Source organism: Camelina sativa, chromosome 11 (genome assembly GCF_030686135.1).
Source record: "Camelina sativa cultivar CO46 ecotype springtype chromosome 11, ASM3068613v1".
Lineage (NCBI taxonomy): Eukaryota > Viridiplantae > Streptophyta > Magnoliopsida > Brassicales > Brassicaceae > Camelina > Camelina sativa.
In genome coordinates this window covers 30,565,010-30,577,759 of record NC_141890.1, presented here as the reverse complement: position 1 = coordinate 30,577,759, position 12,750 = coordinate 30,565,010, and the positions used below count along the sequence as shown (strand labels likewise).

The 12,750-nt window shown below is 36.1% G+C and overlaps 4 protein-coding genes and 1 non-coding gene across 6 annotated transcripts; 1 reads left to right on the top strand and 4 right to left on the bottom strand.

Annotated features, from left to right (window-relative positions):
• Window positions 1–998: 998 nt before the first annotated feature.
• Window positions 999–3,436, top strand: LOC104724473 (uncharacterized). Its single transcript, XM_010442963.3, has one exon. The coding sequence runs from the start codon at window positions 1,266–1,268 to the stop codon at window positions 3,195–3,197; it is 1,932 nt and encodes a 643-aa protein (XP_010441265.1). The 5' UTR covers window positions 999–1,265; the 3' UTR covers window positions 3,198–3,436.
• A 412-nt stretch (window positions 3,437–3,848) lies between these two features.
• LOC104724472 (cell division cycle 20.2, cofactor of APC complex) lies at window positions 3,849–5,747 on the bottom strand. Of its 2 annotated transcripts, XM_010442962.3 has the most exons (3): window positions 5,422–5,747; window positions 5,156–5,242; window positions 3,849–5,072 (listed from the first exon to the last, which is right to left on the bottom strand). In XM_010442962.3, the coding sequence occupies exon 3, from the start codon at window positions 4,964–4,966 to the stop codon at window positions 3,995–3,997; it is 972 nt and encodes a 323-aa protein (XP_010441264.2). In that variant the 5' UTR covers window positions 4,967–5,072; window positions 5,156–5,242; window positions 5,422–5,747; the 3' UTR covers window positions 3,849–3,994. The 2 variants fall into 2 exon arrangements, with proteins under 2 accessions (XP_010441264.2, XP_087329490.1); XM_087473364.1 differs by having other exon boundaries at window positions 3,849–5,242; window positions 5,422–5,746.
• Window positions 5,748–7,005: 1,258 nt separating this feature from the next.
• LOC104724471 (DNA-directed RNA polymerases II, IV and V subunit 12) lies at window positions 7,006–8,407 on the bottom strand. Its single transcript, XM_010442961.3, has 4 exons — window positions 8,258–8,407; window positions 8,104–8,167; window positions 7,569–7,661; window positions 7,006–7,298 (listed from the first exon to the last, which is right to left on the bottom strand). The coding sequence occupies exons 1-4, from the start codon at window positions 8,357–8,359 to the stop codon at window positions 7,276–7,278; spliced, it is 282 nt and encodes a 93-aa protein (XP_010441263.1). The 5' UTR covers window positions 8,360–8,407; the 3' UTR covers window positions 7,006–7,275.
• On the bottom strand, window positions 7,764–7,908 carry LOC147934633 (small nucleolar RNA U19). Its single transcript, XR_015573255.1, has one exon. It is a non-coding gene; the product is annotated as a small nucleolar RNA U19 (small nucleolar RNA).
• LOC104724470 (putative metal-nicotianamine transporter YSL4) lies at window positions 8,300–11,274 on the bottom strand. Its single transcript, XM_010442960.3, has 6 exons — window positions 10,689–11,274; window positions 10,414–10,586; window positions 10,216–10,313; window positions 9,976–10,113; window positions 9,649–9,838; window positions 8,300–9,535 (listed from the first exon to the last, which is right to left on the bottom strand). The coding sequence occupies exons 1-6, from the start codon at window positions 11,041–11,043 to the stop codon at window positions 8,474–8,476; spliced, it is 2,016 nt and encodes a 671-aa protein (XP_010441262.2). The 5' UTR covers window positions 11,044–11,274; the 3' UTR covers window positions 8,300–8,473.
• Window positions 11,275–12,750: the final 1,476 nt, after the last annotated feature.

Genomic DNA, 12,750 nt, shown 5'->3' with positions numbered 1-12,750 from the left:
AAAAAAAAAATTAACGAATAAAATTTCAAGCTAATCATACAACTATAAACCAACTTGTAAGGCGTAACTATAAACCAACTTTAACTTATTTATATATACATTTTTGGTGACATTTATAAAATAAATCTTGAAGTTGACACTTATTTACCGGCATACCATTGACATTAAATAATTAATTTAATAAATAAATTAACTTTAATTACATTCGATTTTTTATAGAAACTAAGTGTTTTAAAAGGTAAAAAACATAATTGTATATGTATACAAATTTTATTTCTTTATTTTATAAGGAGGTGAGTGAAAAACTATTGTTCTTTAAAATTTTGAAAAACTGATCTAATAAAAAGTGACTTTTAGTCTCACATACTATATTTTACTTTTACGGGTTTCTTATGATAAGTTTTTGCGAATTAAAAATTTTTGAACATGTTGCGTGATCCGCCTAGCATGGCGGATTTGGACTATAGAACTAACACTAAAACTATTAGTTTATTTCATATACTATAGATTTGTAGTCATAGTTTGGAAAATTAACTTATAAATTATTTAATATATGAACTACAAAATATTACACATACTACAACACATTCTTAATATTCCAAAAAAAAAAAATTGTATACACATAAAATTATACACTAACATACCATATATACATATATTTCTGTTTAATTATAGAAAACAAAACTAATGTTTTAAAATTTTATATTCTATCTAATAATAAATTTAATGTAATTAGATTATAAACTGTATAAAACGATAGAAGAAGAAAAAACATTCTAAACAAAATTATAAATTAATTAGATAAAAGTTAATTAATTAAAAATTTAAAAACTAAATAAATTAAAAATTCTTATTAAAAATACTATAATTTATAATTTAGTCTCGTCCGGCGGATGAAAACCTAGCACTGATTACAATTAGATTCAAACGCATATAGCGATCAAGAGCAAGGCGTTGGGCCTAGTTTACCTGGCCTCCAAAATAGAGAGTGTCGTCGAAGACCCAAGTTCAGAGGTAGACTTGTAAAAAATTAATTAATAGAAATAGTTAAACACCATAATCCCTAATAATAATCTCAAATCCCAAATTAAAATAAATAAACCCTTGCCTCCGCCATATCAAAAAAGCTCCGTCAGAGTCTCAGGCTCGCCGCCAGTATCATCGTCACGTCTTAAACTCACTCAATCGAATTCGAAATTGAGCGAACTTCGTGGCGATTTTTCTGATTAGGGTTTCGTAACCGAATCCATCCGCCGGAATCTGAGATGGCAGAGGAGAATAAAAAGAAGAAGAAGAGTGATGACATTAGGGTTGATTCTGGAGGAACCGTTGAAGAAGTAGTTTCCGAGCACAGTTCTATGAAGAAGGAGAAGAAGAAGAAGAAGAAAAATCGAGAGATTAAGGATGGTTTTGCTGGAGAAGATGGGGAGATTGCTGAGCGTGAAAGTGAGAAATTGGGTGAAGACGCTCTTGTTAAGAAGAACAAATCGAAAAAGCAAATGATTGATTCTGAAGCTGGGGATGGTATGAAGAAGAAGAAATCGAAGAAAGATAAGGAGGCAAAGGTAGATTCTGAAGCTGAGGATGGTGTGAAGAAGAAGAAGAAGAAGAAGAAGAAGAAGAAGAGTAAGAAAGAATCTGGTAGTGATGTGAGAGGAAACAGTGAAAGCTCCAAAGTTTGTGATAAGAGAAAGCGGGAGGATTGTGATTTGGGAGATGAAAAATACACAGACAAGGAGGTGAAGAGGAAGAGCAAGAAGAAGAAAACAAGTGTTGTATCAGATACCAGCTTGAACTCTACAAATGATGCCAAGAGAAGTATCATGGAGACAAACACAAGTGTGGATCCAGAGGCTGCTAACAAGGACTCTACGAAACATGCAAAGAAGGAAAGGAAGAAGAAGGAGAAGCAACAAAGTGTGGATTCTGATGTTGAAGATAACAACTTGATCAACTCTACTAATGATGCAAGCAAGAAAAGCAAGGAGAAGGAACCAAGTAAGGATTCAGAGCTTGAGGAACACAGCAAGAACTCTAAGAAAGACGCAAAGAAGATACACAATGTGGATTCAGAGGCCGATGAAAACGACTTGACCTCAACAAAAGATGCAAAGAAGAAAAGGAAGAAGAAGAAGCAAAGTGAAGTTTCAGAGGCTGAAGAAACCAACAATGATGCAAAGAAGAAAAGGAAGAAGAAGCAAGAGTGTGGTCAGAGTGATAAAGATGTGACCACCCCATCAAGTAAAAGCACAAAAAGGGTGACATTTTCTGACCAAGTGGAGTTTTTCCCTGCTGAGGATGAAGAATCGGAGGAAGATGAAGCAGAAGTTAAGCTGGTGAGAGGTAAGCGATTTACAAAAGAAGAAGATGAGTTAGTAAAGAAGGCTGTATTAGAATACGTTGATAACCATGCCTTGGGAGATAATGGGATAAAGATGGTTATGGAATGCAAATCACACCCACAACTTAAAGGCTGTTGGAAAGAAATTGCATCTACTTTACCTTGGAGGGCATATGATAGTGTGTATCATCGTGCACATACTATATTTGAAGAAGGATCCAAGGGTGTATGGACGCAGGAAGATTTGGAACTCGTTATAGAGTTTCAAAAGAAACATGGGAATGATTGGAGAACACTTGCAGATGCGTTGGGTAAAGACAGGAAGCATGTGAAAGACGCTTGGAGGAGAATAAGATTGGCATCCAAGAAGAAAGGTCATTGGACTAGGGAGGAGTATCAAAATCTCTTTGATCTTGTGAACAAAGACATTAGGATGAAAGCATTCCAAGAGAAGCACGCAAAACATGGTATGCTCAAAGACAACATCCCTTGGATGGCAATAAGCGACGTACTTGGAACACGAGACCACGTGACTTGCTGCAATAAATGGTACGATCAGTTGACATCACCAATGGTAGCAAAGGGAACATGGGCTAACGTAGATGACTATAGACTCTTGGAAGAGCTTTTGAAATTGGATGCTGCTTGTATCGACGATGTGGATTGGGATTATCTTTTGGAGAATCGAGATGGGGAAGCTTGTAGAAAACGGTGGAACCAGATGGTCCTTCATATTGGTATACCGAAATCGAAAACATTTGTAGAACAAGTTGAGATTTTGTCTGAAAGGTATCGTCCTGACATAGCTGAGGACAGAGAAGATTTTGACAACAGACCCTATGATCCTGAAGATTAAGTTTGGAACCATACATTAGATGTTTTCTTGGTTATTCTGTTTTGTTTGATAAAAATGTATTGGTACTTTCTCTGTGTTCGCGGATAGAAACTCTGAGAATGTATTTGATTTTAGCATTTCCAAGACCGAAGAACTTATTGAAGCAAGTCCAGGCTAAGCTAAGCCTCAGATACTACTTGACGAGGCATTTTTAACTTAGCTTATATTTGATGAATGCTAATAGTATTTGCTACGATAAATCCCTTATAGCAACTCTTCTACTTGTAGCCCTAACACTCACCAAATGTTTCATCAGATATTAACACACTAATTCATTCCTCTGTTTGATATTAATGAAGCATTTTGCGAGTAACAATGTGGTGGTTTCTCTACATGCCACTCACTTGGATTCTGAAGTGATTAAATATGTAAGAATGATTTGAAAAGATTCGATGTGCTCTGTCTTTTTTTGTGGTAACATTGTGAAGTATCGATTTATGTATATAGTTTACTTGATGATAAACTAAAGCTATCAATTTAAGTAATTAAGAGAAAGATGTATACGTGGAGTCGTGAACTATTGAAACCAAGTGACTAGATGTAAATGTTAGTCAACTTGTTGAGAAGAGTTAATATAAGCGACTGTTCTTAAGAACTTCTTGTACCATCATCTGTCATACAAAATCAAAACCTTTCCATATAATGAGATTTATACAAGCGTTTCAGGTAGAAACAACAACTTAACATGTTACTACAGTGTGCAGAAACATTTCTTTTGTGTAGCAAAAATACAATTAGACAATGGCTTCACAACAACTTCAGCGAATACGGTTCACATGAGAAAATGGCTCAGGTACTACTACATTTTTTGGAGCAGCTTTTTTGCCAACCTCTGGTACTCCAAAGACATTCCAAAACATCAGTCTCTCATCTGCTGCTGCAGAAGCTACAGTACAACCATTCGGACTCTGGGCCGTATATAGAACTCGTGATGTGTGACCACTGAGCTCAGCCATTTTCACCATAGATGGGTACTTCCAAAGTGTAAGCTGGTTCTGAGTAAACCCATGTGAGCTAAGCAACTCTCTTTCCTTGTTGCTCCATATCAAAGAACAAACTTGAGAGCCAGTTTCTACCGTGTTCAAGCAAGCTCCTGTCCTAGTATTCCAGAACTTTATTCTCCCATCTCTCTCACCGCCACCAGTTGCAAGCAAATTCGTTTGGAAAGGGCACCAAGCAAGAGCTTTAACTGCAGATGTGTGCTCTACAAGCCTATGCAGCCGCTGAGAGCTAGAACGGTCCCATATATTAACCACATTGTCGTTGCCACCACTAGCTAAATGCTGTCCAGATCCTGACCACTTCAACCCACAAACTTCTGAAGTGTGACCCCTGTAAGTATTCACAACGTGTGAACTAACCCGTACATCATTGTTGATGATCTTCCCATCCATTCCTCCCGTTGTCAAGAGATAATCGTTCCATGCCAATGATCCTACTCTAGACTCGTGACCACACTCCAACGTTCTCACTCTACGACTATCAGCACAATCCCAAATCTGGACTTGAGAGCTGTTAAGCCCAACTGCAAGATAACGACCATCTTGTGCCCAGTTGATACTTGTGACAGGTCCCTTATCTTCATCAACTGTCACAAGCTCAGTAGCAGAACCCTTAGAAGCATCCCACAGATAAACAGTATCATGCAATGCTATGGCTAAAACATTATCACTGCCCCAGTCAAGCAAGTTGAGGTAAAAGTCATCCGCCAAGTCAGGTACATCCAACATTCTCTCGTAAGTCTTAGGGATGTGTCTACGCGGCTTAGGCTGTTGGTAAAGCGCAGAAACAGAGTGATGGCTGTGAAGAGTTCCCACTGGAGCTTGAGGTTTGTTCCTAAAAGCAAGAATACGAGTGTGATTGAGATTCATCGCCTCAGCCAATCGTTTCTTGTATGCTTCTCTTGATGGTGAGCTTACCTGATCGTTCCGGTTTGGTCTTTCCATTAGCTGAGAGTAGGCAAAGTCAAAATCCATGGCTGATCTATTTGGTATAAATCTGTCAAGCTGGTGAGAAACACACATAAAACAAAATCAATCAGTCATCAAAACACGAAACTAATTGGTACGAAGACATTAATGTTTAAAGAAACCGATGTTATTAAAGCAGCGTTCAAAACCCTAAATCCCGAAGAATAGAACAAAGCCCAAAAAAATCGAAACCCTAATTTTTAACAAACACTTACGTTTTCTTTCGAGGTGTCCTTGGGGAGAAAGGATCTTTGAATAAGACATCGAGTCTGTGCCTTCAAGTAAGAAGAAGAAGAGTTCAAACCTGTATCCATTATACCAAAAATCACAAAAGAAAAAAAATTCGAGAAACAAGAACGAATGTATATAGCGATTGGTTAAGGGTTAGAGAAAGATCTAAAAATAGAAACGAAACTAGTCGAAATAGTAATTAAACAGAATGAAAAACGTTAGTAAAAATTGGATCGAGAGAGAGAGAGAGAGAGAGCGAGCTGTTGATGTGGAGAGAAGTGAGGACGGTGGATTGGGAAATTACAGATGGAAGAGGTATGAAAGATTTGGGGTTATTTATAGTTTTTAAACGGGCCGATAATAAACTCACGGCCCGGCCCGTTAGACCATACACACAAACAAAACTTGACATACACAAGACAAAACCTCATTAATATGAAGCATTAAAATAAGGAATCTTCTCCATTGAGAGACTTTAGTCACATCATCTCCCTCGCAAGCATTAACGAAAGTTGATACCTTTGAAACCAAAGAACGAAACCTCATCATAAACGAATCAAGAAGAAATGTCTTCACAAGCATATATATATATATACCAATTTGCATTAGAACCATATACTCAACTCAAAGCTGAAACTAATGACAACAATACAACACCCAAATCCATCAAAAGCATCATATACTTATAAAGTAGCTTAGGGGAGCATTTTATCTACATGAAAACAACTAGCTCAAGGGGAACAAAGTAGCATGATAAGATTCGTCAATGAGAAAACACTAATAAAACATTTTGTTACTTGTACATTACTGCTACACATTCAAGAAACAGCTCATTCATGTAAAACTCCCATGACAAGTCAAACATCTTTACTAGTTTTCTTTCAAAAAGCAATTAACAAGTTTAAAGCTATGTGATTAAATTTTTGGATCCATAGCTGAGGACAGAGAGGATTTTGACAACAGGCCCTATGATCCTGAAGATTAAGTTTGGAACCATACATTAGATGTTTTCTTTGTACTTCTGTTTTGTTTCATAAAATGTATTGCTACTTTCTCTGTGTTCGCGGATAGAAACTCTGAGAATGTATTTGATTTTAGCATCTCCATGACCGAAGAACTTACTGAAGCAAGTCCAGGCTAAGCTAAGCCTCAGATGCTACTTGACGAGGCATTTTTAACTTAGCTTGTATTTGATGAATGCTAATAGTGTTTGCTACGATAATTCCCTTATTTCAACTCTTCTACTTGTAGCCCTAGCACTCACCAAATGTTTCATCAGATATTAACACACTAATTCATTCCTCTGTTTGATACTAGTGAAGCATTTTGCGAGTAACAGTGTGGTGGTTTCTCTACATGCCACTCGCTTCGGTCTCTTCCTAACACTTCGTAGAATTTGTAGCAAACAAGATCACTTCGTAGAATTTGTAGCAAACAAGATTGATCTATGGCACATACAGTACCTTTTCCACTACTAGAAGCCGACCAAATAAATGCAGAGAACACTAAAGAACAAAGGTAGCAAAACAGCGAGATATGTTTTGCTGGTAGAAATGATGAATATTGAGTAATTTTAAAAGAGATTGTAGTCAATAAAGGATTCTACCAATGTGAACTTGGTTATTCCAAGGATTACATCAATCAAAAATCGCAAAGAGATAAAGATTGTAGAGTCACACTTGTGATTAAATCAACTCACACTTGTAATCAAATCAACAACTCATTTGTAATCAAATCAACCGAACAGGCAGTTTAGCAAAAACCATGTCGATACATATTACAAACAGAGGCAAAACGTATCAACCCATCTTAAGAGACTATGAACCATCTTCAGGTTCTCAGCGAGCTTCGTATTGAACAACTGCAAGATAATCAAACGACCATATAGATTAGCCGGAAATAAGATCACATGAAAACCAAATGATTAACAATCCAAATACAAAAGGAGTAGAGCGAATGTAGTTATAAAGGTACAAACTCAAGGTACATTGGAAAACACTGAGATCCCTATATCATATGTTTTGTGACACATCTGAAAACGTTCCATCAATATCATATACTAAGATCAAGAGCAACAATAAAGATGGGTCAAAGAAACCTAAAAACAAAAGGAGGATCAAGGATTAGTTACCTCTACGGGTACGCTTCTTGTAGAGAATACGGTACCCACACTCTCTGCATTGGATGACATCCCCAGATTTCAAAGTGTTCTCTTGTCCACAATCTGATACAAGAAAAGAAGTTAAAGCCAAACTACAAAACAAAGATAAACCTTTTTACATACAAAATATCAGAGATCTTCCAATGAATTTTGGGTTTTCATTGTATATGTCTGAAGCTGCTTGGAAGAAGCTTAATTTTTAAGCAAAAGCAAAGCTCCTCCTCAAAAAGACCTCAAGTCACATAAGATCAAAACAATACAGGAAAGTATTGATGATCAGATTGATTTATGCCTCCTAACTAAGCCAGATTATGAAATCTCCTAATAGATTAGGATTCATAAGGCTACTCAAAAGAGGCATATCAAACGAAGAGAACAAGTTTAGCATTTAAATTTACAAAGCTACAATCTTTTTACAGAGACTAAGCAACCAGTAACAAATTTCAAAGCTTCCCTTCAAGTTCAAAGCAAGATGTTTCGATGACAAATTCGAGTCTAAGCTTACCTCCGCAGACGTAAGTAACGGGTTCGGGCAGTGCTGGTTGTTGATCCATGGTATTAAAACGAATCTATTCAACAAAAGAAAGAGTACCCAGAAATCAGAATCAAGTTAAGCGACCGAACAAAATTTCTCAGTTCAGGATTGATTTCATACTTACCCTAGGGTTTTGTTGTTGACGATGAGGATGATTTTGACGAAGAGACGAGGAGCTAGCGACATTTATTATACTTGTATGGGCTTCTTGACACAAAAAGCCCATATAAAGTTGGGCCGATGGGCTTATCAAATGCCGGTCGATGTTGACTCTTTTTTTAAACTCTAGTTTAGTTTGTGATCTGTGTAGCAACAATATACACAACATGGTAACAATAGTCTAGGATGGTCCAAAGTACATACAGATGGGTGGATTGATTCTTAAGATTGAAAGAATGGCGGATGGGATAGTCCAGATTCCATCGCCACAGATCAGTCCTGAAGCTACTGCACCCGAGTAATCATCTGCGTCTTTCTTATTCATCCGTTCCCATACAAACATAATCACAGTTCCTATGAACATGTCGATGGTGAAGTACGCTCCTATGTAGAACGGACCAGCCATAGCCATTGGAAGCGGTATAAACTTAGAGATCTTCGGCGGTGTGATTTCTCTTACTAGATTAACAACCAGAGCAGCGATGAAGAATCCGCAACAAAGAGCCAAACAATGTTTGGGAAGTTTCGCAAAGCCTTCTATCCCAAGAATAGCCATTTCGCGGTAGATGACCGCGTAAGGTGCTTTGTAGATACCATCAGGATCACCGATATCAAAAGCAGTCCAAAACAGCCAGAACGTGATAGGAGTGATTATGCAACCGATTGCAGTACCTAAAAGCTGAGTTACAAACATGGATTTTGCTGACGACAATGTGAGGTAACCTGTTTTGAAGTCCTGCATGAGATCAGCTGCAGTTGAGACGATTGACATCATAAGGCCACATGCTGCTAAACCGGCAATGACTCCACCTTTACTACCTACGATTGAAGCGATGATGAAAAGACCAGTCTTTCCGTAGGTTGAAGGCATGCTCATATCCGTCAGCCCTGCTCCATAAGAATTGCAAAAAGCAAGAGCCGGGGCAACCATGTATGTACAGAGGACTAAGTACCATTTCAATGGTGGGAATATCAACGGAATTGTAGCTGTTGAAACGGCTGCAAGACCTACATAACCAGAAACCGCAAACCCTAGGGGTATACGGTCCTTGAGAAATACGTCATCTCTTTTCTTCTTCTCCAGCAGTAACTTCGAGGTCTCATTCGTATCTAAGATGTCGGTAAAGAGAGGTAGCTGGTGTTGTTTGGAGTTTTTGTTGCAGAACTCTTTCACAGTGACAACAATGATCTTAATGAGGTTGTAGAGACCGTCACCAAGGATGATAGCAGTGGGGATAAAGACCTATAAGTTCGGTAATGATATAAAAAAAGAATCAGTAACCACTGCAGAGAGAGTACCAATAAAACTCAACTCTGTTCCTCCCCTTTTGAAACTCCGTGATTTGTTTATTGTACCTTATAGCCATAGAGACCTTTAAAATCGTTGGCCTCAAGGTCAGCTGGATACCAGTCACCAGCATGCTGTGATATAAATGGCCAGAGAAAACCCCAAGAAATGATTGCACCGAGAAGAACAGAACAGTTGACCAAATGGGGACATATCATACCACAACCAACAAAAGTAGGACTGAAGTCAAAGTAAAACCTGTGCACCAGAAAAATCGTTAGTTACTCGTTACCAATTAGATCCATATGCTAAAAACATTCTCACTTGCAATAAATTATTGTTAAACTGAACTATATATTGGTTAAGAACTTAAGATAGAGAAATTATGAACTTACGTGTACTTGAACAGTGTCAAACCAAGTGTGGGAAAGTGATCAAAACCACAAGCACCACCAATACCACTGAAGAACCACTTGAAGCAACTCCAAACTAAGCTAAGGCTCAGGTACTTCCCAAGACATTTAACTTGGTTTCTGAGGTAAATAACATTGGAGATAAATATTGATGAAACTCAATTTAGTTATGTTCTGCAGGGAGATGATGAGATTGAAAAGTTGAATCTTTGACAAAATTACCCTGCAAGCTCTGCTCCAGTGTTGTTGTGGAAACTGTTAATCAACATTGCTGTAGCGGTTCCACTGGGATACGTAAGCTTGTAGTCCAAAATCATCACCTGTGAGCGAGATACACTACTAAATAAGGATTAAGATATCAAACAACAGTGTTCTCTTGGATTAATATTGGGGTTCTCAGAGAGTAAAATGAGATGCTACCTTGCGAAGTGGAACGAGACTGAAGAGACCAAGGAAGCTAACTACAAATAAAAAGCCAGTCATCCACCACAATCCAGGATTTATAACATCTTCAGGATTGTTTCCAGGATAATCAGCACCAATGAGCTTATACGTCCTATCATCCATAGCTATCAAATACGAACCAAACCCTCCTGAAGAATTAAAAAAAAAAAAAAAAAAAACAAGAATAATTCAAGAAACAGCTTTAAAATTAAAAACCCATTTCCAAGCTAAAGCAATGTGAATCTTAGTACCGCTGTAAGCAAGGCCGTAGCAGGAGACAACGCAAGTCTGGATAACAGTGTTCTCTTGCTTAGTAAAAGGTTTAGGTGAAAAACCTAATTTAGACAAGAAGCCAGTCCACGACTTGACGAAGAAGAAGCCGAGAAGACCAGCAGCTACGTTTAGCGAAGGAATGATTCCGATTGTAAGATTGAGCTTATGGGTTATGATACAGAACAATGTCCCCAACAGGGCACTAGCGACCAAGCCTCGGATCGTGATCTGGTCCTTCCACTCTGGTACATCTTCATCATCGTGATCCAGATTCGTCGCTTGTAACAACAATGTCTCTGTTATCTCCGTTGACTTTGTAATTTCCGTCTCCATAACTACAAAAAAACTACTTCCTTCCTCGAGTATTTTCCGGCAGATTTCACCGGAAAATTACATAAATCTGATTTTTTTTTCCCTAGTGATTGATTACTCCGACAAGAACACACACATCATTTCCTTCGCCAATGGTGGCAGTTGACTAAGTTGCGGTTATAAAAACTTTATGATCGACTAAGACGTCTCGTTGGTTAAAATCAAATAAGATAATGACATGTGTCCAAAAGTGACGTGTAATTTTTCAGTCTAGACATATACAGTAAAACCTCTATAAATTAATAATTTTGGAATCAAGATTTTTTATTAATTTATAGTGATATTAATTTATTTATAAATTAATAATTATTATTTTATAGTATAAATTAAAATAATAATATATCTATAAAATAATAATTATTAATTTATAAATATATTTTTAATTGTTTAATTTTTTAAAAATTATGAATTGAGACAATTTTTGCAAAATAAGATTAGAATTTTGGATGTTGTAAATTTTATGGTATTGGAATTGAATTTGAAATAATTAAAAAATATTATTGATAATGAATTACAAATATCATAGACAAATTCACTTATACATATGACATAAATATTCAAATTTATGAATAAGAATATCAATTCTCGTATTTTAATAGTCTATCAAACTATGAAAATGTAAATGATGCATATTTAGAAATTGAAAATTTTAAAAAGTTTTAGCTGTGTAATGAAATGTTATAGAATATTTTATATCATTATAGTTTGAAGATATAACATAACAATTGTTTTATATATATGAGGTTTAAGAGAAACATACTTTACTATATCATCATATATATTTATATATATGTAAATTTACACGATTATTAATTTATGATATTATTGGGACCATATTTTACATGGGAATTTCAAAAAAATTATTATCTTATTATCTTATCGAATTTTGTTAATTTTTACATTGTTCCAACTTGGAACTAGCAAAATTTATTAATTTATAGTGTTTATTAATTTATAAAGTATTAATTTATTAATTTATAGAGGTTTTACTGTATAGACCACAATGTTCATTCGATGTGGATTTAGCTTTACTAGATCTCTATTAAACCATTAAGTTCTTCAAGTTTATTTTCAACTCACCTTTCATAATACTAAAAGATTACATCTAAACAAATATGTTCTCTAACGTTCACAATTTGCATCACTAATAGTATGGGATATTTACAAATAATTTGTTCTTGTTATAAATGATTAAAGTAATATTATTGATAGCAATTCGTTTAATTCAATGATTTTAAATTGTTAATATAAGTAAAATTCATTAAGTGGCTGTTTCTAATTATTAAACTAATTGGTGGAATTTTTTACAAGCAAATATATAAATCAATCATAATGAGAGCCATGATGGGTCATTTTTTTTTTTTTTTTTGTCAACCGCCATGACGGGTCATCTTGGAAGTGTTATATCTTCCATGGGAAGATGGAGAATGAGACTTGAAGTGCTTAAGGCAGAGGTTGCTGAGATGCTTCCTCTCGCAAGGCTTCTTTCAAGAAGTACAGATCCAGCTTTTCACTCAAGATCAAAGGTTGGCTAATGTTATTGGTAAATTTTGCTAAATAATATGCTTATAATGTGAGTAGCCATATTCTAAAATGTTGGTTTAATAGAAATGCAACCTGCATGAGCATGTTTACGTTTGTGTACTCCAAAAGTATGTTCTCATCTAC

What these genes read in the sequence shown, in the direction of transcription:
- LOC104724471 (XM_010442961.3), bottom strand. Translation starts at nt 8,359, where the DNA reads ATGGGCTTTTTGTGTCAAGAAGCCCATACAAGTATAATAAATGTCGCT. An exon ending in GTCAACAACAAAACCCTAGG is followed by an intron (nt 8,168 to 8,257) that starts GTAAGTATGAAA and finishes TTTGTTGAATAG; the next exon opens with ATTCGTTTTAATACCATGGA. An exon ending in CGTTACTTACGTCTGCGGAG is followed by an intron (nt 7,662 to 8,103) that starts GTAAGCTTAGAC and finishes TTCTTGTATCAG; the next exon opens with ATTGTGGACAAGAGAACACT.
- LOC104724472 (XM_087473364.1), bottom strand. Translation starts at nt 5,520, where the DNA reads ATGGATACAGGTTTGAACTCTTCTTCTTCTTACTTGAAGGCACAGACT. An exon ending in AGGACACCTCGAAAGAAAAC is followed by an intron (nt 5,243 to 5,421) that starts GTAAGTGTTTGT and finishes GTTTCTCACCAG; the next exon opens with CTTGACAGATTTATACCAAA.
- LOC104724473 (XM_010442963.3), top strand. Translation starts at nt 1,266, where the DNA reads ATGGCAGAGGAGAATAAAAAGAAGAAGAAGAGTGATGACATTAGGGTT.
- LOC104724470 (XM_010442960.3), bottom strand. Translation starts at nt 11,043, where the DNA reads ATGGAGACGGAAATTACAAAGTCAACGGAGATAACAGAGACATTGTTG. An exon ending in CTACGGCCTTGCTTACAGCG is followed by an intron (nt 10,587 to 10,688) that starts GTACTAAGATTC and finishes TTAATTCTTCAG; the next exon opens with GAGGGTTTGGTTCGTATTTG. An exon ending in AAGGTCTCTATGGCTATAAG is followed by an intron (nt 9,536 to 9,648) that starts GTACAATAAACA and finishes CCGAACTTATAG; the next exon opens with GTCTTTATCCCCACTGCTAT.